Raw genomic sequence first — 25752 nt, forward strand, 5'->3', positions numbered from 1 at the left:
AAAAGAGCAAACCATGAGCCGTGCGTCTGCTCCACAACTCGGAGGCAGTTTCAAACTTTGTTTCTGGCTTTATGAAGTTCTCTTGTGAGTCTTATTATAGATCTAAATGACCTTATTGTAGGTGGCAAGTTTAAATGTGCCATATTAATAACTTGTTATCCAAGACAAATTAAGTCCTTATGTGTCAAAAGCACTCTGCGCTGGATTACCTACAAGACAAGTATTTATTGAATAAACGTTGGATCCAATTTCATTTTAATGTGACTGACTGTATGCTTCAGCCCCTTAGAATGAGATAAAAACACTCAAACCTATAACTGTGTTGCAACATTACACCTAACTTGTCTATTTCTATTATTGTCTTTTTAATGTGGGATATCGAAAGTGTTTGGGGTTTTTAAGGATTATATTATTATTATTATTATTATTATTATTATTATTATTATTATTATTATTATTATTATTATTATTATTATTATCAAGGAGAGAGAGAGAAAAAAAGACTGGCATTCAGCCTAAAGAGAAATCATTGAAACAAATTAATCCTATGCCGTTTAAATTGACATGGTAATCCATCATCAGCAAAGGGAAACTCTGAAAGCAATCTAGAATCTGCAGTGTTCTTTCACTGGCCCTCAGGCACAAAGACAGATAGTAAAAGAGGAAGACAAAAAAAAAAAAAAATCATAAAAGTTAGCAGCGCCTTAGCAAAGGGAAGGGCTAGAGAGAGCAGCTTTCACTTTTTCCTGCTTTCAACCGTCCAGTTCAGAAAGCAATGCTGATTAACCTTCAGGCGTTGCCTACTAACGTTTACTTCTGTATGTCAGATCATCTTCGGCTGCTGAGATATGAGTAATTTCAAATAGCGCAGAGCCCCCACCCTGTATAAACTCTACCATTGAAAATTCCGCCAAACATCAGCTGGGGCATTTCTGCTTACAGAGGGCCTTTTATTAGCCTAAACTTGATCGTTCCAAATGGACAACAAACTCTATCTTCACAGCCCTGGAGAAAAGAGCTGTACTATCCTGGGGAGTTTAACAGCCAGGATTTTCATACAGCGAGCATGAAAAAGCTGGGGGGGTTTATTTGGGTTTGGTGTATTTTTTTTTGTCTATTCCCTCCTCTCTCGGCAGGGCCATCCACTATAATGCATGTTTCCCAGGGGTTTTTTCAATCTAGTTTTAAATATCTAAGGTGATGAGACTTTGTGCACCTTTAAAATTTTATTATACTTACAGGCAGAAGAAAACATAAACCTCTTGGGCCTTGAAAGCCCATTGCAATACAGCCGTTATCCCTATAATGTCAACAGAGCTACAAAACTTTCTAGAAATAAACCTTTTAAGAACAGCTTTCTCTGCCTCGTGTTTTCTTTTAAGGTCAGTGGTGCATCAGTTTTTGGAAAACGTTTCCCCTCTCTGGCCAGGTTTAGCAATCTGAAATAGGATGTATATTACTAAATGAATAGCTTTAATTTTAGACGCTGGAAAAATAAATAGAAGAAGAGAGCTAGGGCAGGAATAATACCTTTCAGTTAGAAACAGACATAGCAGAAAGAAAAAGTCAGAACTTTAGTGCCAGGGGCAAAGGGGTGAAAGGCTGGCTAATATGAACCATATCCAACATCTGCCCTATTTTAATTTAGCAGGGATAAAGTTTCTTCTTTTTTATTATTAAGAAAACTTTATGTGGCAGAGAAACCCCTGAGCTGTGTTATCAAAACTGCTTTATTGTCACACTGAAACTTAGAACTATTAAGAGTTGGCGGGGCAAAGAGATAAAAACTCCCCTTCCCTCTCCTTTTATGCTCTGTGACAAGCCTGGGCTCGGGTCCTGGTGTCTGGGATGTCCTTTTCATGGCTTTATGAAGCACTGCACTTGGGGCTGCAATATAAAGGGGAGGTTAATTGTCCAGGATGGGTCCAAATGATTGATTCTCCAGGTTAAATAAATAAATAAATAAATAAATCTGAAGATTTAAAACAAAATACTGCTGCAAAGACATTCGCGGTAGTCGCCCTCAGAGATGAGTGGCGGTGGTGGTGCACAACAAGTGTAAAGAAAGGCTGGACTGGGGATCTGTCTGAGAAACGACCCAAACTGCCAGGCTGGAATAAGATCTCGCTCCATCTAAAAGTGTTCCGCCTCGATAGTGCAAATGCTACTGTAAAAATAACAAAGTGTACTAAAACACATGTGAGTAGCTGCAGGAGTAAAAGAGCAAATTGGTTTCTGACAAAAGAAGGATGAATACCTTCGGATAATCTAAAGTTAGAATTTGATTGAAAGCATAACATTCCTTTAAGCATCAATATGCTTAGGATCCAAAATATGGTTATTTTATTACCAGTTAATACTTAGATCAAAGCAAAACACTGTAGCTGGAAGGGATATTCTCTCTGGAAATAAAGTTCCATGTAATTATTTCCTATTAAAAACTAAAGCTGGTCTTAGATTCAAAAATTTGTGCTTCCTTACATGTGATATAATGCAAGCTTGTCAAGAGAGAGCAGACGTGCCATTTTTCACTCTTTGCTGGTATCCTTTTGCTTTAAAGTTTTCAGTTTAGCTTTAACCCTTTGGATGTGAAAAATTCTTATCTGATTTACCTCAGTCACACACAGGGGATTATTTTGGATAATATTGACTAATTTCTCACAAACAGAAATTATAATTTGATATAAATTAACACCATTTAAAATAAAGTCTCCAAATATAAGGAGGTAAAACATAAAGAAAATGATATGACGATGGATAGGCAGTTGAAACTTAAACCTTATATTACAAACAAGTATTTTACTCTTGGGTAAAACAGCTCATCTTAATTCAATTCGGGAAACGGAGTTTAAAATATGCACTCAAAATATTTCCAAGAAAGCTGCAACCTTTCAGAGGAGAGAGATAAGAATGTATTTTAATTATGAGGTTATAAATATGCGATCTATTTTTTTTTTCACCATTCCCTAATGTGGTACGTAACATTGTTCAGATGCAGTTATATATCTATCTATCTGTCTCTACTCCTGTCCAGGGTTTTGTTTTTATTTTATTTTTTCTTTTTTTTTTTTCCTTACAGTTCAATCCCTATTTATGTCATCTCTGAGGCAGGCCCTGGGAGAAAAGGGATCTATCTTTCTGTATTTATAAACTACTGCAGAATAAATAGGGAATGGTTCCTTCTTACAACTGGTGGGCTAGTATTAGAAGTGGCAATATGAAATATTTAGACACATTATTTCAAGCTTTCCAGCTGCTTCTGATTCTGCTAATTATTTTTGATCTGTCACTCAGAAATAAAAAAAAAACTTTAAAGAGTTCATTAGGACTGCGGAAAGGAAGAGGAGTCAGATATAAGGCAGCAATTATAATTTGGTTTTAACATTTTTTTTATTTTTTGCTGACTCCTCAGCTATATTGTTTAGTAGAAGGATGGCTACAATATAATTCTATATTAAGAGCTTGTTAAATAGGGAAGGAGCTGAGACATTCAGCTGGGATATTGTTTGCTAGCTCAATTAGTATCCAAAGAATTTGAAAGTACAATAAATGTATCTGAAGATCATATCTAAACATACTTACCAAAAAGTACCCACCTCTCTCAGCAGTTCACATATTTCTGCCTTCTGACTGGGAGGGAAAAAAAAAAGCAGTTCAGATGTATAGGTTAAGATTGGCGTATGGCAAGGTTTGTGTGAAATACAAAGGAACCTGTACTTCACTCAACAATTTCATTGCTTAAACATATAGTTTAGAAGCATCTTTTCCTTAAACATGTGGTTCAATAGCATTCTCTTCAAAGGAACAATTCAATGTGTTAAAAGATTTAAGAACAAAGAATGTGCTGCAAAATGCAAATTCTTACACTGTTATACTGTGTATGCAATTATGTATGTAGGCAGATAGATATAATTTGAGAGTTATTAACTTTCAACATCAATGATGTACCCTGAATCAATACAATGTAACTACCTATTAAAATATAAACCAGGTGTGTTACCAGGCAAATACAGTCTGAGAAGCTTTTCTAGATTTTTTTTTTTCTTTAAAGATTACAGCTCTGCTATGGACAAGAAGCTCAAGAGATTGCTGCTGGTCCTAAAGATGGAGATTGCTTTGCTTTTTGCAATATCCAACGTTTCTAGAATGTTTCCTTTCCTCCACGTTTAAAAAAAAAAAAAAATAAAAAAAAAAAACTAACCTCTGAAATGGTGTAAAGGGAATGAATTGTCTCACAAATATCCGTACATTTATGCACCTCCCAGTGCATAGGAAAGAGAAAAGTTCCCTTTCCATTTCCATTTTTCCTTTGGCTCAAGGGAAGGGAATGAAGGGAGCAGAAATCATTTTAAGCCTTGCCCCTCGTCGGATCGACCCCTCTTGCAAATCCCTTTCTTCTGCCCTCCCTCCCCCAAGCACACAGCCTAGCGCAGTTAACCTTGGAGCAGCGCTGGGGAGGGAAGGGTTAATGAAACCAAGCTCTTTACGACCTCCAGGGTCAGACTCTTCCTATCTGCAATCTAAGGAATTAGGTAAGGAGGTTATAAGATTATAGTGAAAGGAGTTATAGGCCCTCGTAGCCTCACACCTGAACATATTGAGCTAATCCATAGGGATTCTTAAAAATCGCTTCAGCTATGGAAAACTGTTAATTAGGCTGAGTCTATCCCGAGGTTTCCTGTTGCATTAGTGATCCAGCCGAGCTGCCTGCACTCTATAGCTTCACAATAATGCGCTTGATATGCCCATATTTCCCACACACACACACTTCTCCAGAACTGAAAACAGCATCAGTCGCTGATATCGGGAGAAAGCAAAGTTCTCGGGTGAAATTCCGCCCGAGAGATGAACAAAAGTCATTTCTCCCCCCGTCCCTGAGCCCTGAGTGCCCGGCAGGCTATTTGCAGCTGTTTCTAACTTCAGTGTTTGTTTACAGTAGCAAAATTAGCACTTGGAGGAGAAGTGAAAAGCTGTTTTCACATCAGTTCTACTCCTCGGTTCCTAGCTTTAGATGTCTTTCCTCCCTCCCAGCAATCAGCATCATTTAAAGTGCGGCTCAAACTTTCTCTCGCTCCTTTGACTTCGTTCTCTGCAGTCGCATCCTATTTTCTGCTGAAGAAAAACACACAGAGAGAAGGTAGCGCTTGAACACGGCCCAAACACCAGTGATTCGAGCCAGAAAAAAAAAAAAAAAAAGAAAAAGAAAAAAAAAACTCCCGAGCATCCCTAAAGCATGTATTTTAACGCCGCTTGGCAGAGCCCTGCCCTGCTCCCAGCTTTCTGCCCTTTGGCACTTAGGCATTTGCTTGTCTCCAGCAAAGTTTTCTTTAATCCGCCGGGACACCCCGGGGCCGTACCTGAGCCACGGCTGAGTTGCTCCCTACGACCGACAAAATCCTGCAGCAGCAACTCCCCAACGTCAATACTTAGAGCACGGGCTGGTTTTAGCCATTTTGTCATTTGCAGAAATGCTGATTATTTTTTTTATGCCACTTGTGGTCACCCTCGAATGGCAGTAATCTGTAGATTACATATTACGAGCCTTGTCATTACGTGGATAAAATGAGGTGGTTAAACGCTAAAATCCATTTTACTCACCACATTTGCTTGGGGGGGCTAGGGGAAGGAGAGGGGAGAACAAACTTGCAGGATAAGGATTTAAACCCCTCGCATCTGAGCTGGATGAGCCCTCGCTTCTGCTGCCAGAGACCTCCCTGCCTGCTGGGCACCCGGGGCTGGGGACCCCTCAACTTCACCTCGAAGCCAGGCGCCCGTTTACGCCAGCCCTCGCCTTCCCCTGGCTCCTGGGTCTTTTGTCCCCATTTTCGTGGTGCCTCAGCATTGCTCCACAGAGGCGACTTTTCTCTGCCTCTCCTGGATTTGCTCTGTAGCATTTCTAGGCTCCTACTCGCCTGCTCTCCCCCCGTTTGCCTCTTTCATGTGTGTCCCTGATCCCTCCCTGGCTGATGCGATTCTTTAGAAATGTGGGTCTTATCCCGTCCCTACCTTTGCCGGGTCTGATTAGATATTATTTTTTCATTGGCTCTGCTACAATGGGTTCCTCCCTTTAATCTCTCGATATATTTTCCCCCTCCCGGTATAACCAAATCCATGAAATTCACAGCCTCTCTCTTTGACACGACTGGCTCGTCTAATCACTCCATATCGATTTCCCTAACTCTTTTCATCCAGCTGAAGACACATCTTAAAACACTCCAAGCCAGAGTGTGCTCTTTGCTTTATACACACTAATAAAATGATTTACCCTTCTCTCTCTGCTCTCCTCACAGGAGAAAATCGTTCAAGTCCCGGCTATTTGTGTGTGATCAGTAAATATTTAGTGTGGCGACATCTTCAGCTCCTCTCCTGATCAATACGCAGCCCAACAGGAGGTGGACTATTGTCCGGGTAGTGACTTGCTGAGATCTCCTTTAGATGAATTCTTTGCCCCCCATACAGTCTGTTATGATTTAGCCTCGAAGGTAACCAGTAAAGAGAAATTGAGCCTTTAAAAAACGTCTGTTTCTAACCTGTTTACCGTGACATTAAAGCACCTAAGCAAGGAATGGCTCATTCTTCCCCGTCTCCCATCTCTCTTTGATGGGCTAACGCATCCAAAGCGCTGCTAGAAAATGAATATCAAAGCGGGCAGCCGTCGCACGGTTGCTCCGCATCCCTGTACCCCTCTGTCCCCTCTTCCCCGGCCCCTCCAGCAAAACCCCGTCCTGTCTCTGCCGTGCGATGTCACGACAGAGAGGCGATTCCCCGGTCCCACCCTGCAGCATCTCCGGGCACTGGACTGGCTCCCACAGCTCTGCCTCGGCGGGTGAGTAGCCAAGTGCCCAGGGATGGAGGGTGCCCCAGCAGCTCCCAGCCCACCTCCCTGCTCCTCCTCACCGCGCCCCGCAGCCCTGCCTGCCCCAGGGTCAGGCTGAGGCAGGGCTGGGGGCTGATGGCGTTTTTGTTTGTTTGTCTGTTTAGGGGGGTTTTTTTGAACGACACGGAAAATCTGCAGTGAAAGAAAAAAAAAAAAAATAGTGGAAATTGAGAGGAGCTTAAAGCCCAGTTCCTGTGGTTAACCATACACGAGAGCTTTCCCAGGGTGATAAAATGGACAGAAAGAGAAGTTCGCGTGTGTATGTGTATGTTTTATCCTGATCTGTTCTTTCACTCCTGGGAAAGCCTATGCCTCGAATAGGAAATATTTCCACTGGTAATTACCCCAGGAGTGTGCGCCGAGTGCCCGCCGCTCCCCGGTGAGACGCCTGTGCAGCACACCCCGCCGAGGCAGCTACGCCTCGTGTGCCTGCCTCTGGCTTTGATGCAGGGTGGGTGCCTATACACAATAGCTACCCAGTCCTATCCGCAACGTGTGTGTCTGCTTACTCACTTCGTGTGCTGTAGCCTGCAGAAGTGCCCAGCTATTTATTTTATTTCCGTGTCTGTGCCTTTGCACATAAGCTGTAGGGCGAAGGCGTTTACCTCTGCAAATGTACATTGCACGCATACGTGCTGCATAAGCATATGGCTGTGTATTATAGATGTGCGACTCTTATTCAAATCTAAAACCAGCTACATCCACCTGTTAACTCTGTTTAGAAACCACTTTCACTAATGGCTTTTCGCTAACTTATTCAGTCCGTTACTCCAGTATAGGAGGCAATGGAGGGGAAAAATCCATATGAAACCCTGCTTACAGCCTCTCTTCGAGAGGACACTTTACACACCTTGCCTAGGCAGGGCTCCTACAGAGCGCTTATCTCTCGAATATATCTTTATACTAATGCATACTTAATTGGTCTGTCTTGACTGTCCCTATAAAACAATTTAATTAGGGTGCTTTCTGCTTTGGAAAGAAAGAAAAAAAATCTGCCCAGCATTTATTGTATTTAGCACCAATACAGGCAGAAAATGTTGCACAAGTTTTTGGTTGAAAGAGCACCTATGTGTCCATTGAAGGGCGTTGATCCGAAAAGACAGAGAGGACAAGTAAAATCGATTTGAAGCGACCCTCTCTGTCCCTTTCACACCATTCAGACACTCCATTCCTTCTAAGACAAAGACCCAGCGCCTTGGGAATGCTGGCAAGGGGGAAAAAAAGGAGGAAAAAAAAAAGGAAGGAAAAAAAAAAAAAAGGCTTCAATCCCCCCAAGGAAAAGGGAGAGCTCTGAAATTCCTTCATATTGCTGTTATTTACCCCCCAAGATATGTTCAACTCCAGGATTTTCTTCAATTCGGCGTCTAACACTGCTGCTGCGAGGAATGTCCCTGGAAGGGGAGGAGGTAATTATGGCTATTAGTGCTGCGAGCCCAGCCTCAACCTTGGTCACTCGCAGGCTTTTAGGGTTAAAATAGCCCTCACCTCTGACCCCTGCGGAGCAAAGTTGTAGCTATCGCCGCAAGTTGGGCCAAAGTTTTCAAATCCAGGGCTGGGCAACACCGGAGGGGGGAAACTTCTCCCTGGAATTATTTTTGGTTGGGATTTAAATCATCTTTAGTCTATTTAATTGCCTTTCCCTCCTCCTTTTGCCAAACAATCCCTTTCGGAGAGGTGTGGGGGGGGGATATCTCGAAATGCCCTGCTCCTACTACCTTTCCCACTGCTCTTTCCATTTAGGTTTAATTTGGCAGTTTGTTTTCAAGCACGAAAATGGTTTATCATCGAACTGAATTCCTAGGTCATCCTTTCATCCACGGGTCTCAAGAATAAACGGGGAGGGGGGGTGCGGGGGGGCTCCCCCCTTTAGGCTTTCCCCACCACGACCCGTTCAGCTTTACAGAAAAGCAGCATGTGGAAAGGGGGAGAAAGGATGAAAAGCTTGAATTTGTGTCCTGTGCTGTCTGCACACCTTCACGATGCTCCTCTGCAAGGGAGGATTTTGGAGCTGGGGGGGGGGGGAGGGCTGCAAAGTGAAGAGGGGAGAGAGCCCACAGATGCCAGGACCCCTCTGGCAATAATAAAAATTCATTCAAGTGGGCTATGTCTCCATCTTCCATGTACTGATTAGACCTAACAAGAGTGGAAACTTGTGTAGACCATATTTATGGTATTAACGAGCAGTTAAAAGATTTATCCTTCTTCTGATCAATATTGTTGGTGCCCGGCCCCCCCTCCCCGCCCCGGCCCTCCCCGAAGGCTGCAATGACAATCGCCTTCATACTTTTTCATCACCGATCGAGGTGGCAAAACCCTTTTGTAATTTTCATTAGCCCAGTAAACATGCAATTAACATGCAGCACTGTGGTTAACTTAATTCCTGTTTTAAGGCAAGGACAAGCAAGAAATGGAAGAGCGTTTGTTCCATTTGTCAAGTATGACACACTTCTTACCCTAACAGTTGCTTAAAATAAAAGCTCGGCTCCCCACCACCACGACCACCACCCCTCTTTCCAGAAACCCCCCACACTGATACACACACACACAAAAAGGAGCAGGAATCCATTAGTTGGAGAGTATTCTCCTGCCAAAGGCGGTATAATGTATTCCAAACTTTCCCAAGCCCTCACTGTACTGGGGTCCCGTTCCCCCCCCGGGGAAGGGGACTGACGAGCTGATATTGCTCGTGGGTGAAAGATTCAGTCTCCTCCTAACCGTTTTTTTTGTTTTTTTTTTTTAATAAAATAAAACTAAACGTGCTTCCCATGTCTAAAAGTTGCCATGTTTGTGAAGGGGGGTGGGGAAAAATGTCTCCAAGGGTTTCAATTAGCAACAAATGATTATTGCAACGGATTTTTGGTAATGAAAAAATGTGGAGTACCTCTTTCGAGCTGGGATCTCAGGGGCAGTGAAAGAGAGAGAGAGGGGGAGAGGGAGAGAAGGAGAGAGAGAGAAAGAGATTGCTGATTAGCTCGGATTCTTTCCCAACTTGCTTTAGCGTGTGCTTGCGTTCCCTGCCGACCCTACACAGGACACTATATATTTTTTCCCCTTCGGTGCATGTGTTGATAGTTCAGCCTGTAGTTGTTTGCGGTTGGCTTTTTTTTTTTTCCTTTTTTTTTTTTTTTCCCCTGCCGGGGAGGGGGGAGGTGGGAAAGGGGGGGGCTGAAATCGGTCGCATCCATCCTACCCCCACAGTCATTAAGTTAGGAGATTTCCCTCTCTTATTTTTTTTTCTCCCCAATTGGAAGGGTGGGTTGTGAATATTTTTTCTTTTTTTTTTTTTTTTTAAGTCTCGCCTTTCCAGCTCCAAACAAGGTGTAGCGAGACGCTCTTCCTTCTAAGGAATGAAATGAGAGACAAGGATCACTCAAAGACATCTCCTACCTTGGGCTTGGGGATTTTTTCTTAAAGGCGAGGCGCACATTCCTAAGCAGCTATGTACAAAGCCCCCCCTGAAATCTTGTCTGTGTAAAGTTAGAGTGTGTTCAGGATTTTTTTTTTTCCTCTCTCCCAAGGCTGATCGCTAATAATACATCGAAAGCACTTCCCTTTAGGTTGTGGGAAATCCATTCCCTTCACCTTGCCTCCTTTTTTTTTCCCCCCTGAAGGCTGTAACTTTACTTTTTTTTTTTTTCTTACTTTTTTTTTTTTTTATCAGTTTGCACAATCGCTTAGATAAACACCAAGAAGGAGACTTCTCTTTAATTACCCAACGCACATCTTTCTGGGGGGCAAACAGCGGTCTGATTATTTTTTTTGTTTGTTTGTTTCACCTGCCAAACTAAAGGAGAGGTAGAAAAAGGAAGATGCAAGCGATTTGGGACCTTGAACAAGGCAAATATGGTTTTGGTATGTTTACTTATAGTTTTTTTTCTTCTTCTTTGACACTTTTTTCGGGCAATGTGTTGTGATTCTTGTGTTTCTCTTTTAAGGAAAACAAAAAATCCAAAAAAGCAAATGTTAGCTAACGTACGTCTTAAACGATCGTTTCTAAGGTTACGTGGGTTGCTCTAAGGAGGGGAAGAGGGGAGGGGGGGAGACCCAAGTATGTGTAATTGCAGCACCATCAGTTAGCACGTCCTTTAGCTAAATAAAGCAAGCAGCAAACAAACAAACAAGCGAACAAACCCAACGACCGGCATCGGCTTCCAGGTCCGAGGCGAGGCAAAGCGCCTCAAAGTCGTTGCCCGAGGAGCGGCCGGGAGGCAGAGCCCGCCGGCAGCCTCCCCTGCCCGGGCTGCCCGGGGGGCAGCGGCGGAGCCGCCCGCTCGGGAGGCTGCGGAGGGGGGGACGAGCCTCTGAACTTAAGTGATAGGTATTAAACTGCCCGGAATTGTGTCGCCGTGTGCAGCTGGCAGCATTTATTTAGGGGAAAGGAGAGAGAGAGAGAGGAGGAAAAAAAAAAAAAAAAAAAAAAAAAGAGGTCGGTGGTGAAGGTATAGCGCTGAGATCCCCTCTCCCCCTCCGGTCCCTTCCCTGGCTAAGCAAGTACAATGGAAAGAAGCTGGAATATACTCACCATCCGAAGGTGTGGTTGGCAGTTCGGCTGAGGCTTTAAGGCAATTATTTATCCTTTTTTTTTTTTTTTTTAAGTATCATTGCAAAAGCCGTAGATCTGACTTTAAGCAGCAAAAGTATTTTGCTCTGACAACAGCATGCGAGGCACGGTTCCTCGTTTAAAAAAAAAAAAATCACAAAACAGGATCATCCCCCCCCCCCCCCCCCCATCCCTTACCATCATCCCTTAAAAATACCTATTCAGTACAGCGCTCGCAGAAACCCTGATGCAGAAACCTTATAGTCCGGTCTAGGAGTGCCCAAGCCAATTAATTTTAAATCCTTAGGAATTAATCAGATTAAAATGTACAGAAGTTTCATTCTCGTATGCATACGTGAGCCAAAAGTCGTTTCCCTTTAAGAGATCCTTTTCTTTTAAAGTTGAATTTTAGGCAGATAAGAGACTTACACTAGGGGGCAGCCAGATACTGTACTTGCTCCAATCTTAAGCAATTTTTTTTCCTCTCTCACAGCATATGCTCTGATTTAGCACTGTAAATTTTTCAGAGGACCCAACTCTGACAGCCCCTGGTGATTTTCAAAGTACCACAAGCCAGTGGTTAAAAATTGCATTGACTTGGAAGTTCAGAGGCACACAATAGGAGCCACTTTCCCTATTCATGGAACTTCAGTGTGGTGGAAGAGAAAAACACACACATACTACATTGAGGGAGAAGAGGAATTCATTGAATTCTGTTAGACGTAACTGCTTTCCACTGAGTTCAGAGCGAAACTCGGTATTTGTTCGATGCTGTATTCATATTGCGATTTAATCTAGAAAGAATTAGAGGACTGTTAGGCAGCTTTCTGCCAGGAAAGCAGCTTCCCCCTCCTTCCTCCTCTTTTTTAAAACCTAAAGATTTACACCGGCTCTATCTCCAACTCTATTTTAGCAAAATAAATCCTTCCACTCCCTCTCATTAAAATAAATTTACATCTGCAGTAAAATGGCAGGAGGGATGCATTTGTTTATTTGGAAAACCAATACGGTCTTACTTTTAAAACAGCTTTTCTATTGTCATTAGGCTCGGGGAAGGACAGTTGAGAATCTCCCCCTTCTTTGCGAGGCGCTCAGGTTTCGAGGGTTATTTAGCGAAATTAGCTGCAGTTCATTTTTACATTCATCTGTTCTGCCTCAGCCCACTCGCAGGGGTGTTTTCAAATAAATAGCAAAGCATCTAATGGTGCTAATAGATAGTTATATTGCTGCATCCCTCGAAGAGCAAATAGTTAATCTGGGGCATTCTTCATTAATGCTTGAGCAATCAGCGTATACGGCGGCTTTTAAGCGTGTATCAATGGCTTTTCATTTTTACGATCATACGTTCAAACTATTAATATTGTACGTCCTGTTAAAACCGCTTTCTCTTCTGATTTCTGCGTTTGTTAAGACGGCATTAATGTTTTTTCATATGGTGAATTAATCCTGTTTACTTTGTCAGATTCGAGACAGGAAAGGTTGGTGTTGGGTTGTTGGGTTGGGTGCTTTTTTTTTTTTTTTTTTTTCCTCAGGAAATTCAACATCAGCAACAATCTGTGACTATTCTGCATTTTGAACCCCCCACCTTCTCCCACCCTCCCCGAAAGGTGACCTCCTCGGCTCTGGGTTATTTGGAAATCATAAAGCAGTTCCCCACATTTTAACGGGGAAAGATTCCTTTCCCACCTCCTGGCTTTCCCAGTCCCTCCTGGTCCCTGTTTCGGAGAAAGGTTATTTTTCCTCCGTCGGGATCAATGGGAATGCTGCAATGCCTTTGAAATTGAGCCGCAGTACATCTTCGTTCGTGGGGTCTTAACACACCAGGTTTCTAAGCAGGACACTGGCAAGTCTAGGTGCTTTTTACAACTTTCCAATCATCTCGGCACCTGCGGCTTTAGCCACATATATTATTTCTGCGGCAGAAGGGGGTGTGCATGTGGCAACGTGAAAAAGTGTGTGCGAGGAGGTGAGGGGCAATTAATCCTTTGGAGAGCTGTGCCCAGGTCTGGCTCCCCGCGTCCGCGCTCGGTCACCGGCTCAAATGCGAGGGAACGGACACGCGTGTCTTTGCAGAGGAGGAACTGCCCGGCCGGGCACGTATCTGTCTATTTTAACAGCTTTTCTGTTTTATCTCTCCGTCCCTTCTCGCCTCTTCGAGTGTCTTTTGGCCATTTTCACTGGGAGATGAACTCGGAGTCCCCGTTCCGCCGGCCGGTGTCTATATTCAGCGGGCAATAAACAACTGTCCCCGCGTACTTAGATCGGTTACCTCTGTAGTGGTGCTCCCGCTACAGCGCAGAGGTTGTGTTACCGTGTCAGGGTACGTGTGAGCCAAAAAAAACCCAAACCCCCCGCAAAACCCCCAAAATAAAGTTCAAGGGGTGGCGATGCGCCGCGTTACAGCGATGCCATGGAGGCTGCGAGGGAAAAGACACGCGGGTCACCCTCTGCGGAGCGGCGTTGCGGGTTTTTTTCCACCACCGTGCTAAGGGGAAGGGGCAGACGGTGCCGTCTGGGAAAGCCCGGTCCCGGTCCCAGCCCGCCGGCTGCCCGGGGCGGCGGGGGAAGAGCCGCCCGCCCGGGGAGCAGCGGCCGGGAGGAGCGGCGATGCCCCGTTACCCCGCCGGGGACGCGGGGCTGGGCGAGCGGCCGCTGCCGGAGCGCCGGGGACGGCTCGGGGCCCCGCGGGCGGCCGGGGCACGGGGCGGCCGGGGCGAGCGCAGGTGCCGCCGGCCCGGTCCGCCGCCGGAGCGCGGCCGAGGGCAGCGGCGGGACCCCGGGCGGGCGGGAGCCCGCGTACCTGCGAGCCCTACCCCTGGCGGCGGCCGCTCCCCTCCCCTGGACGGTGGCGGGGCCGGGGTTTATTTCATTCCGTGGAGTTTTAACGCATTTTAGCGTCAATTTGCTGATTTTCGCCCGCCCCCCCCCCCCCCAACCCGCGAACCCCGAGGCCGTGCCCCGGCGGGCGGCCCCAGGTGAGGCGGCGGCGCTCCGCCCCCCCCCCCCCGCCGGGCTGGCCTTAACCCCCTCGCCCCGCCGGGGGCAGCGGGGCTGGGCGCAACGAGCGAGAGGAGCGCGGAGCCGGCGAGGGAGCGGCGTGCGCGGCGGGGGGGGGGGGGGGGAACGGACGCCCCGGTGGCGGCGGCTGCCTCTAGGACCGCGCGGGCGTCGGCGGCGGCCATGGCAGGCCGCGCAGGGCGTCGCGGTCCAATGAGGGCCGAGGGGCGGGGCGCGAGCTTTTGACCAGTCAAACGCCGGTCGGTTTGCCTTATAAGGCGCTGGGTCGCCATAGCAACGTGCGCTAAGTTGCAGCAGCCGTGTCAAAGTTCACTCTCCCGCCGGCGGGGCGAGCGGCCGGCGGGGAGCGCGCGCTCGCCACTCGGCCCACGCGCCGCCCGCCGCCCCGCCCCGCCCCTCCCCGCCGCGGGGGGCCCCGCTCGCCGCCGCCGCCGCTTTTTTTTTTTTTTTTTTTTTGGGGGGGGGGGGGCCGCTCCCCGCGGTGATTTTCCCCTCTTCCCCCCCACCCCGAGGAGCGATGCTGCGCGCTGGGTTATGATCCTTCCCTCTCTCCCTCCTCCTCCTCCTCCTCCTCCTCCCCTCCCCCTCCTCCTCCTCCTCCTCCTCCTCCTCCCGCTCCCCTCTTTTATCATCCTGGCTGGCTGGGCGCTGCGCTGGCGAGTTGACTCCTTCCCTCCCCCCCGCCCCGCGGCCCCCCTCCCCCCGCCCGCGCCGTGAGCACCGGCGGCGCGGAGGCGAGAGCCCACTTGCGAGGCGGCAGAAGCAGCATAAGGCAGCGCGGCGGCGGCGGCGGCAGCGGCGGCGGCGGCGGCGGCGGCAGCACCCGAGCGGCGGCGGGAGCGGGAGCGGGAGCGGCGGCGGCGGCGGCGGGGACGCGGCGCGGCGGGAGCGGCGAAGCGGCTTGAGCGGGGCAGAGCGGAGCGCGGCGCGGCGGGGGACGGAGAGGAGGAACAAATAAACAATCACAATAATAATAATTAATAATAATAACAATAATAATAATAATAAAAAAGCCAGAGGAGGAGGAGGAGGAGGAAAAAAAACCCAACAGCCAGCCCCCCCACCCCCGAGCCAAAAAGAGGGAGAGAGAGAGAGAGAAAGAGAGCAGCGCCCGGGCGGAGCGGCGGAGAGGAAGAATTAAAGCGAGCGAAGGAGGGAGGAGAGACAGAGGAGAGAGAGAGAGAGGAGGAAAGAGGAGGAAAAAAAAAAAAAAAGAGCCCACAAAAACAAAGCGATCGCAGTTGATGTTGCTGCTGCAAGCTGGACTTCCAAAAACTACGGCGAGACCGTCCGCTCTCCGCGCCGAGAAAAGTCTCCTCAGCTGTGCGTGTTTTTTTCCGCTGTGTGTGTAATCTTTAACCTTTTATTCATTCTTATTTTGATGGCTTTCCTGAATGGCTGACTGCGAGCTTCCCTGGACCTGGCCCCCAGACACCCGCCTCTCCTCCTTCAACTACTCTGCTGCAGATCAGCTCTAAGAGAGAGAGAGGGAGATCTTTGAAGAGATTTTTTTTTTTTTTTTCCTCCTCTCTCTCTCTCTCTCTCCCTCTCTCCCCCACCCCCACCACCCCTTTACTTTGCTCTCCTGGAGCCCAGACAATCGACTCGCAACTCGCCCCCCCGCACACACACCTCCATCGCCCCGTGCCTCTGCACCTTCGCCGGTACCGGGAGATCCCCCCCACCCCGACCCTCCTGAAAAAAAAAAAAAAAAAAAAAAAAAAGCAAAACAACAAAAGAGAGAGGGGGGAAGAGAGAGAGAGAGAGGGGAGGAGGAAAAAAAAAAGACTGCTGCAAAGCTGATCTGAAAAGCAAAGCAAACAAACTTTGAAAATAAAGGGGGAACAGGAAGTTTGGCAACGGTGTCCAATAGATATGGCAATGGTAGTCGGTGCGTGGCGAGACCCCCAGGACGATGTGCCCGGAGCTCAGGGAACGCAGCCTTCGCAAGCCCCGCCGGTGCAGGGACCTCCGGCCGGGGCCCCGCACACCCCACAGACCCCGGGGCCCGGGGGCCCTCCCAGTACGCCAGCCCAGACCAACCCGCCAAGCCAGCAGAACCAAGGAGACAAACAGCAGCAGCAGCAGCACATTGAATGTGTGGTTTGTGGGGACAAGTCTAGTGGCAAACATTATGGCCAGTTTACCTGCGAGGGTTGCAAGAGTTTCTTCAAGCGGAGTGTAAGGAGGAATCTCAGCTACACTTGTCGTGCCAACAGGAACTGTCCCATTGACCAGCACCACCGCAATCAGTGTCAGTACTGCCGCCTCAAAAAATGCCTCAAAGTTGGCATGAGACGGGAAGGTATTGGGATTTCATTTGTTTTGCAATTTTTTTCACTCGCTGCGTTTTGGGTTTGGTTTGGTTTTTTTCTTTTTTTAATTATTATTATTTTTCACCTCCCTCCCCAAACCCAGCCAGAACCTCTCCTTTCCCCCTCCCTCCCTCCCCCTCCGAATAAACAGGCAGAAACTTTCTCGTAATGAAAGAAAGAGGTGTTGGGGAGGTGGGCAGGGGAGGCAGGGGCTCTTGCATGCTTTCTCCTGCACTCGTAATTGATTTGTGTTTGTTTTGATTTTGCTGATGGAGGTTTATTGGAAGTGGATTTTTAGTTTCACGCTGCTTAGGAGCGAGATGATTATTCTGACGTCTGGTTACTTTTCCTTCATGTTCCCTCCTGCATGTTCAGCCTTACCCCCCGTCCCCCGAGCAGCTCGGTGTGTGTCTGTCTGGGTGTCTCCCTGCCTGTGTGTACACACACAGGGAGCCTCACGAGATGCACACACACACACACACACACATATATATCCCCCAGCACCCTGCCTTAGATTGCAATTTTACACAGGCGGTTCAAATTACTATTACAATGGGACTCACCCTACCGAGGCTCTACAGCACTCCACTGTGGATTCCCGGCCGGATTTTTCCTCCTTTAAAAATATATATACACACACATATCCGCGCGTGTGTGTATATACACATTGCCGTCTGCCTGCCTTTCCCGATTGTTATTTTCTCACTTTTCTCTTCTTCCTCTGATTTTCTCGGCCCTCCGGGAGAGGCAGGAGGGGGTAGAAGGGGCCGGGGGCCGGGGGGGGGGGGGAAGGAGCAGCCCAGAAGTAAGTGTGGGGTGCTCGGGTCTCTGCAAGTCGAGTCTTTGTGATATAAAATTAGCCGAGAAATGTGAGCCTGCAGTTTTCCAGTGCGTGCTCTGTGTCTGGACGCCGCTATGTAGGTTAAGGGTTAGGGGGCTTGGGACTTGCTGGGCTCCTCTTTGTGTTTCTGCAAGAGTAACTAACCTCCTAAGACGTGCGATAACAAATATAAATCAAGCATATTTTTAGGCGTTCTCCCTTCTTGCCGTCTCTCTGCCTCTGAGCCCTTTTTCTCTCTCCTTTTTCTCTCGCTGTCACCGTGTAAATTTATTAACAAAATGAAAGGCCCACTTTCCATGGGCAGCTGAGGAAGGTGCCTTTGGATAATGCCCCCAGCCTCGCCGGGGGACTCTGCCGGGGATGTTGTGGGGTGATCTCGCCTCCTTTGATATTTTTTATAAAGGGGGGGGGGGGGGGGTTATAATAACAGCAGCACCAATATATTCAGTGGGCGAGAAGCGCGTGTGGGACCAGACCAGCGCCGGGGATTTTGAACTGAAGTGTTTCTTCCCTCTCCCCCCCCTACCTCCCCATCCCGCTCCCCCAGCCTGAAGTCAATAAGCTGGTTTAGGTGTAATGAAGGAAAATAGCCGGGCACACAAAGACGTATCCCGCACCTCTTGAAGGAGGGGTGGCGGTGGAGGGGTGTGGGGGGGAAATAACTGAATGGTGGTGTGTTTTGGGAAGTGAGGATCCCGGGCTCCTGCGGGCAGTCCCGGCCGAGCCGACAGCATTGCTCTGCTTTTATTGCTGCTTTTGCTAGACCCGGGAACTGCGGAGCCTTAAAACCGGGTACGGGCTGAACTCTGGCTGGAAAAATGCATGTTCCCCCTTAAGCTGGCTTGGTACGGTGTCACACACGCACGCACAAGCACACAAAGCAGGCTGTATTTGAACCGATGGTCGCAATTCAGATATTAATAGCTGTAGTTTCTTCTTTATTTACTGCAGCGGTCCAGAGGGGCAGAATGCCACCCACACAGCCAACTCATGGTCAGTTCGCCTTGACAAACGGGGACCCTCTCAACTGCCATTCCTACCTATCCGGATATATCTCCCTTCTTCTGAGAGCAGAGCCCTACCCCACCTCCCGCTTTGGCAGTCAGTGCATGCAACCCAACAACATCATGGGCATCGAGAACATTTGTGAACTGGCAGCTAGGATGCTCTTCAGCGCCGTGGAGTGGGCCAGGAATATCCCCTTCTTCCCAGACCTCCAGATCACAGACCAGGTGGCCCTTCTGAGGCTGACCTGGAGCGAGTTATTTGTCCTCAACGCTGCCCAGTGCTCCATGCCCCTCCACGTCGCTCCGCTCCTGGCAGCTGCGGGCCTCCACGCTTCGCCAATGTCTGCTGACCGAGTGGTCGCCTTTATGGACCACATACGAATCTTCCAAGAGCAAGTAGAAAAACTGAAAGCATTGCATGTCGACTCTGCAGAATATAGCTGTTTAAAGGCCATAGTCCTCTTCACCTCAGGTAGGCAGCATTTCTTTGCTCTTCCTTTTTCCTTCCCCCGTCCCCCCCTGAGAACTGTTGGCTCTTGCAAAGTGTTATTGCCTGCACCCCATCACCGCTCCCTGCCCCCCGAGAACCAGCGCGGTCTCTTTCCTTTTAGGAAATGGTGCCCTGTGGTCTCCCCTTCAGGGCCTCGGATCTGCGCATCCCGTCTTTGAGGGAGTGCAAAAAAATTTAAAAAAAAAAAAATAAAAAAAATAAATCACACACACACATACAAAAAGGCAACCAAAACACACCCCAACCCTAGCTGAAGAACGCTGGGGATGGGGGAAGAGGGGGCTCGGGGAGAGGCACCCATTCGCCACGAGAGACTGCGCTTTTCCCATTGAAAATAATATTTTATTTAACAGTATAGCTCTGGGTTGTTGCATTTAATGACACGCATCCGAACAGCAGCAAAATCTGTTTGATGTTGTTAAATACAAGTCGTCCTATCAGTGAAACCACTTTAAAAAGAGGATCATTTTATGGGCAGCCAGGAAGGGAAAAAAGCCCTGCAGGATTAAAAATTGAATTAAAAAAAAAAAGTTAAATGCGCAAAGCTGAGTTTAAAATATGTTCCCTGCCATCCCATAAAATAAAATAAATCAACTTTCCAAAGAGCTGTCTCTGATTTAAAGAGAATGTGGCAATGAGCAGTTCTGTGTCATTTAAGCTAAGGGGAAAAGTTTGCATTTGTACCCAGCAGGAACTGCAGAGTCCAAAGCGAGTAGCGGGTGCGAAAAGACCATTACCATAAGTAGAGAGGGTTAGTAGGGAAAAAGTAAGAGGAGACTGAAGCTGTCGCTCCGCAGTGTAATTCCGGGGTGGCACAACCATGCCTCTCCCGAGGAAAAGACCTCGAGGTGTTTCTTAGATAATCAAAGCGAGGGGGGGAAAAATATGTGTCAACTTTTGCTGCCTAGAAGTAGTGCATGAGTTATAAAGCAATAATTGAGTGCGTTGTGAAATCTAATTAGCTTGCACTAGAGTTTAACCTGGGTGAGTAATAAACCTGATATTAACTCTGGAGGCTAAATTTTTTTTTTTTTCTTGAGGAAAAAAAAATTTGCTCGCTAATTTGTGCAATACGTTATCTCAGATTGCTAACTTTAAGGCTGCATCGGCAACCCAATGTGCTGGAGCCCTAGAAGTTTTGGGATTAAGTTTAAAAATACATATATTTCTTCTGTAACTCACTTGAAAGCTTGGGAAAGTGGCCACGCGATAAACATATGAATGGAAGCAGGACCTGTAAAATAATTACTCATCGGAGTTTTTTAAAGCCTGATATCAGGAAACAGGAAAAAAATGTAGTTTATGTGGGAAAAGAAGGGCTCACAATCCGTTCCTTGTTGTGTTAAAGGGGGTCTGGGGAACGAAGTCATTTTCTGGACTTTGTCCAGGTTCTGGGTCGTGACCTAAACTTCCTTTTATATATTATTGCTTTACACATTAAAAACTTCTCTTTTTTTTTTTTTTTTTTTCCCTCCCCCCCCCCAAATTCCTGGCGCTACAGTCCTAAGGTGATCAATGAGCAGGGCGCATCTAGCCACAGGGCGACAGGGATCCCGAGTGGGCAGTGGGGTGCTTATTTTATTTGCCTGTCGTTTTCTGGGATGCATTTTCCTCTCCCTCGCTCAAACACTGAGCGAGGATCCCACACACGCTCACATCCCTCCCCAGCCCCTGGCCAGCTCACACCCACACCCAGGAGTTTATTTCCAATCCTGCCTTTTCTCCCAAATCACTTTTTTTTTTTTTTCCCTTTTTTTTTTTTTTTAGCCTTCTGAGAAAACAATCGTCCGATCCTGTCGTAACTGTTTAATTTACTACTATTTTCAAAATGTGAGGCCTGGCGTGTAAATTGCCTCTCAACTAGATAAACGTTTCTTGTTATCTGATTCTGGGGAAGATAGCCGCATGCAAAAAAACAGGGTGATGCATGCAGCTTCTGCAGCACCCCAATAACACTCCCTGATGTAAAGCAGACGCACGTAGATGCATATAATATTTGCTGCAGCCTCTTTTAAGAGAAAAAAAATAAATCTGGGTTCTAATGACTCGCAGAATATGCATGTGTTAGCCCTGTGCCTAGGAAAGCCACAGGGAGGTCAGGTCACAACCTGTGCTCTTTCAGCACAGACGTCTCTGATTTAAAGGGAACTTATTGTATTTTAGCGTATCAGGAAAAAAAAGAAAAAAAAATGTCCAGACCCTATCAGGGAGTTTTCTTCTTGTAAGGGCCTTTAGGTTTAAAAAGAAGAAGAAGAGGAAAAAAAAGAGGGGGGAGTGGAGGGGGGGGAAGAAAGAAAGAGAAAAGAAAAGAGGGGGGAAAAGAAACAGCTCAAATGAACAGAGAGATCACAGTTTGCATGGCTGCCTCTGAATAGGCTAAACTGACAAGATCAGTTTTAAAGGGCCACTTAAATCAGTTTCAAAGACTGAAGAAAAACGCGTTGTCTTCTTTGGGGGAGAATCTGTTGCTGGATCCGGGGCGCCATTATCTTTGGCTGGGCCAGTTTTTTATTATTATTAGGATTTCTATCACTGCTATTAGTATTCCTTCTCATCACATGGTTAGCCTCTCCCCAATTATTTTCTAAGGCGGGGGGGGGGGGGGAGAGAGAGAAATAGTGGCTCCCTTTCCCCCCTTTGGACTCCAGCCTTCCCCGCCCCCCCAGCCTTTCCCCCTAAAAATATAGATATACGAAATTACGCTTGGCCAGCACCTCCTTGTCAACCCCTCAGGTCTGTCGTGCCGTTAGAAATCTCGAATCCTGGAGATTCTCAATCCTAAAGGAGACCCTCCAGAACAGAGAGAAATACAAACACCCACACGCATCCACAGAAAGAGAGAGATTGTCCCTTTTGGTAAAACCTACTTAAACCCTGGGGGGGCGAGATGATGGCGCACGATCTACACTTAATTCTAGCAATAAAAAAAAAAAATCAAATTAAAAATTAAAAAAAAAAACCCCACACACAACAACTTTTTAATCTGATGATTGTTTTCTTTTTTTCTTTTCTTTCTTTTTCTTTTTTTTTTTTTTTTTTAATACACTTTCTTCTAGATGCCTGTGGTCTCTCTGATGTAGCCCATGTTGAAAGTTTACAGGAGAAGTCACAGTGTGCTTTGGAAGAGTATGTTAGGAGCCAGTATCCCAACCAGCCAACACGATTCGGGAAGCTATTACTACGTCTCCCCTCCCTTCGCACTGTCTCCTCTTCTGTCATAGAGCAATTGTTTTTCGTCCGTTTGGTAGGTAAAACCCCCATAGAAACCCTAATCAGGGATATGTTACTGTCTGGCAGCAGTTTTAACTGGCCTTATATGTCCATTCAATAAAATATTCGAGACAGAAAAAAAAAATTTTAAAAAAATTAAAAATTGAGAAGGGAGATGAAAGAGAGTGAAAGGAAAGCAAATGACATTTGGGTTCTGGTTGTTTCTTAAATTTCCTTCTGCTAAGAAAGGATGTAAAAGGATGTTACAAGTTTGCTAAGAGAAGACAGGAAAAAATTAATGGACTGTGAATTAAAAAAAGAGACTGTCAAATGAACTTTTACAGAATGCATTAAAAACTCCCGTGTCGTTCAGAAAAAAAAACTTGCTACTTATCATTTTTTGTAAAAAATAAAAAAGAGAGAAAGAAAAAAGAAAGAAAGAAAAAAGAGAAAGAAGAAGAAAAGAAACGATGGTGGGCTTTTTCTTTTTTCTTCTTTTTTTTCTTTTTTTTGGGGTAAACTTTTTAAAAAATCTCGCTTAAAGTGCATTTAAAGGAAATTTGGAGAAAATTAGCAGAACGGAAGAAAGTAAGTCTTTTTTTTCCAAATTATTAATTGTCCTATGTGTCTATGTACCTATAGCTGTTCTTTTTTGTATTTTTCTGGTTTCAAACCAGTTTATTCTGTGGTTCTATAATAATTTTTGATATAACCTTGGCTTCTTTAAAAAAAAAAAAAAACCTGTGTATCCTTAAAATATATGTTCTGAAAGAATTAAAACTGAGTCCACGAAAGTATCATAGGAAGAAAGGAAAAGAGAAAAAAAAACCTCAACAACACAATGATGGAAGCGCACTTAAGGTGGTGACCCAAAATCTAGCTTGAAGCTGAGAGAGCTATAATTATAGAGACCCGAATGAACCACACGTGTCATATAACTACCCCCAGATCTAGGTTTTTTGGTATTTCGGACAGAAAATGAACTGTGGGGATTTATTCTAGGTAGAAGGAATTCGTGTCCAAGACACACTACGGTTTTGATTTAAAAAACAAACAAACAAACAAGCAAAGTGAACTTTTGTAATTTGAATTGGGTTCCACATAGTTCATCATGAATTGTTATTAAACTCCTCTATCTGTTTGTATATTTGCAAGCCCTTTGTATTATAATAATTGTTGATATTTTCCCTTTTTAAAAAATACCATTGAAATCAGCATGACAAAATAACACTGTTGGCACTTATAGATAACGTGATTGATTCAGTATCTTAGAGTTTACAGTTTTGTGTTTAAAAAAACTGAAGGTTTTTTTTTTAAGTGCAACATTTCTGTATACTGTAAAAGTTATAATAACTGAACTGTTTGGTCGAGTCTTTGTGTGTTATATTCCAAGGAAAATTGAAAGTATTCAGAAATTAAAATATTATTTGATATCTGAAACTTGTTTGGCTGTCATAAATGTCTTTCAGAAACCACCTTACTTCTCTCTAGTTTGCAGTCATTTAAGTCCATAGGCGATTGATTTGTTTACTTGTCACAGTAAGTTTGTAGCAGATGTATTGTAGTGTATTTACCTGTTTAATTCCGGGATGGGGGTGGAGGACTTAAGTTCGTGGTTTATCGCTGGTTTTAGGAAGTCCTATGCTGAAATGGTAAACCATCAACCCCCATTCATCTAATCCTCCTGTTAATTAAAAATGGATTTTCTGGAAAAAAAAGGCCCTTATTTTTGTCACACTTAAGTGCCTGCGTAGGAAAGGTATTGTTGTGAAAAAGTATTAGAAATCTGGAGATCAGTATCTATTTTATGATCAGAATGGGGCGAAAAATCTTTTGTAAATGTCCGACATACGCGCACAAGATCGTTCAAGCAAGGTAATAGCAGTATTGTAAATATAGGTCAGTTGTTTGCAATGAGTTTTCTTTAAGTATGTGTGATTTTTTATAATACTCCGTAGTTGCCATCTATCGTTGTCATTGAGAGGTCTTCAAATGGAGTGGCTTTAGCTTCTAGCACTGAGGAGTCGGTTTTTAATGTATATATACTCTCAAGTGGATTTTTTTTACCTTAGACTGTGAAAGCATGACCACAGGTCATCTCTATCTTTTACATATGGGATATATGTCTGTATGTATACTTGCATACATACGTGCGTAGGCGTACATGCATCTTTCCTGTGTAGCCACAGGGCCCTCTCTTGCAGCCCTCGCAGAGGCACAGCTCCCACTGATGCGGTGGCGACCTGCCTGGGCGAGTGGCGTAGGATCCGAGACACCATTTGGGAATGTAGTGCTATCCCGAGCAGGCAAAAAACCCAAAAGCTGAAGGAAGGCAAGATGATGTGGTTTTGCGAGGGGTTGATATTTTGTTTTGTGTGTGTGCGTGTCATTTTTTTTTTTCTCTCTCTCTCCCCCCACCCGCCCTCCCCTTGGTCTATGGCAGATGCTTTGTATGTGAAAGCTTGCAATTTTGTTCTTGTCTGAGGCTTCCCCCTCTCCCTTTTTACCACACGTAACTACACCATGTTGTGGTTTCACAAAAAGGGGGAGAGGGAGGGAGAGAGATCATTCTGTAAAGTCGATTAAACCCTGATCTTTAGTGTGTTCCAGTTAGACACATCTGTACTGGGGGCTGAGGGGCGTATGACTGTGAATTTGAGCAGAGTTTTACATCTGAATCATGGCTCCTTTTCTATAAATATATAAATATATATAAATATATAAATATACTATTATTGCAGGGGATTGCTGACCTCTAGATTTAGCTTTTTCTATTGCAAGTGCTATCCATGTGAGTGTGTGTGTGTGAAGTTTTTATGCTTACTAAGAACACAGGATCTTGACTTGTTTGTTTTGTGTTAGTTTATTGTAAACAACCATTTGTTGTAAATTGTTATTGGCATTAAATTATAATTTATGATTTTCAAATCCAAAACATTCTCTGCTTTTTATGTTTTAAAGCCTGTAAGCTATCTCTGTATTTATAAGTTTCTTGCAGCGAGCTTTGGTTCACAGAGAATAATAGTAAACAGAAAATGCACCAGGGTTAAATAAAAACACACACACACACAGGCACGCACGCACACACACAAGCCCCATGTATATATGTTTGGAATGCTCAGAGGAGGATTTGTTTAGGGACTTCAGTTAGTTTTAAGTTTATAGCATTTAAAGAAAGTTTTTCTTTTCATGCTGAGTTAGAACAAAAGATCTATCCAAAGATTGAATTGGACAAAAGAGGAGGGTTGGGATCGAGAAGCTTGTTCTATGTGGAATTGAGGAGATTTTTTTTTAAGGGAGGGAAAAAAAAAAAAAAAGCTGCTAAACATGGCGACTCTTTCCCTTTAAGTCTCTAATTTATTTTTTTTCTCCTTGCCGTTCCCCCCCCCCCCTTTCCCAACCCTCCCTTTTATTTTTTTCTTTAATCTGATCT

General features: G+C 45.5%; 1 protein-coding gene and 1 long non-coding RNA gene across 13 annotated transcripts in view; one reads left to right on the forward strand and one right to left on the reverse strand.

The window, feature by feature from the left end:
• Window positions 1-11538, reverse strand: part of LOC148050304 (uncharacterized) — a 58936-nt gene extending 47398 nt beyond the window's left edge. For 9 of the 10 annotated variants that reach the window (XR_015701265.1, XR_015701269.1, XR_015701267.1 and 6 more), the window contains exons 1-2: window positions 11400-11538; window positions 3583-3630 (exon numbers count right to left, since the gene is read on the reverse strand). This is a non-coding gene — a long non-coding RNA (uncharacterized LOC148050304). The remainder of the gene's footprint in view (window positions 1-3582; window positions 3631-11399) is intronic. The other variant, XR_015701266.1, reaches the window with a different exon arrangement.
• NR2F2 (nuclear receptor subfamily 2 group F member 2) lies at window positions 10189-24364 on the forward strand. Of its 3 annotated transcripts, none has more exons than XM_009470053.2 (3): window positions 10189-10729; window positions 18543-19070; window positions 22166-24364. In XM_009470053.2, the coding sequence occupies exons 1-3, from the start codon at window positions 10687-10689 to the stop codon at window positions 22438-22440; spliced, it is 846 nt and encodes a 281-aa protein (XP_009468328.1). In that variant the 5' UTR covers window positions 10189-10686; the 3' UTR covers window positions 22441-24364. The 3 variants fall into 3 exon arrangements, with proteins under 3 accessions (XP_009468328.1, XP_087599483.1, XP_009468326.1); XM_087743357.1 differs by lacking the exon at window positions 10189-10729 and adding an exon at window positions 15323-15758; XM_009470051.2 differs by lacking the exon at window positions 10189-10729 and adding an exon at window positions 15324-16740.
• Window positions 24365-25752: the final 1388 nt, after the last annotated feature.

This window comes from Nipponia nippon, unplaced genomic scaffold (genome assembly GCF_047370975.1).
Source record: "Nipponia nippon isolate SJK-2023a ecotype South Korea unplaced genomic scaffold, ASM4737097v1 scaffold_9, whole genome shotgun sequence".
NCBI classification, from domain to species: Eukaryota; Metazoa; Chordata; class Aves; order Pelecaniformes; family Threskiornithidae; genus Nipponia; species Nipponia nippon.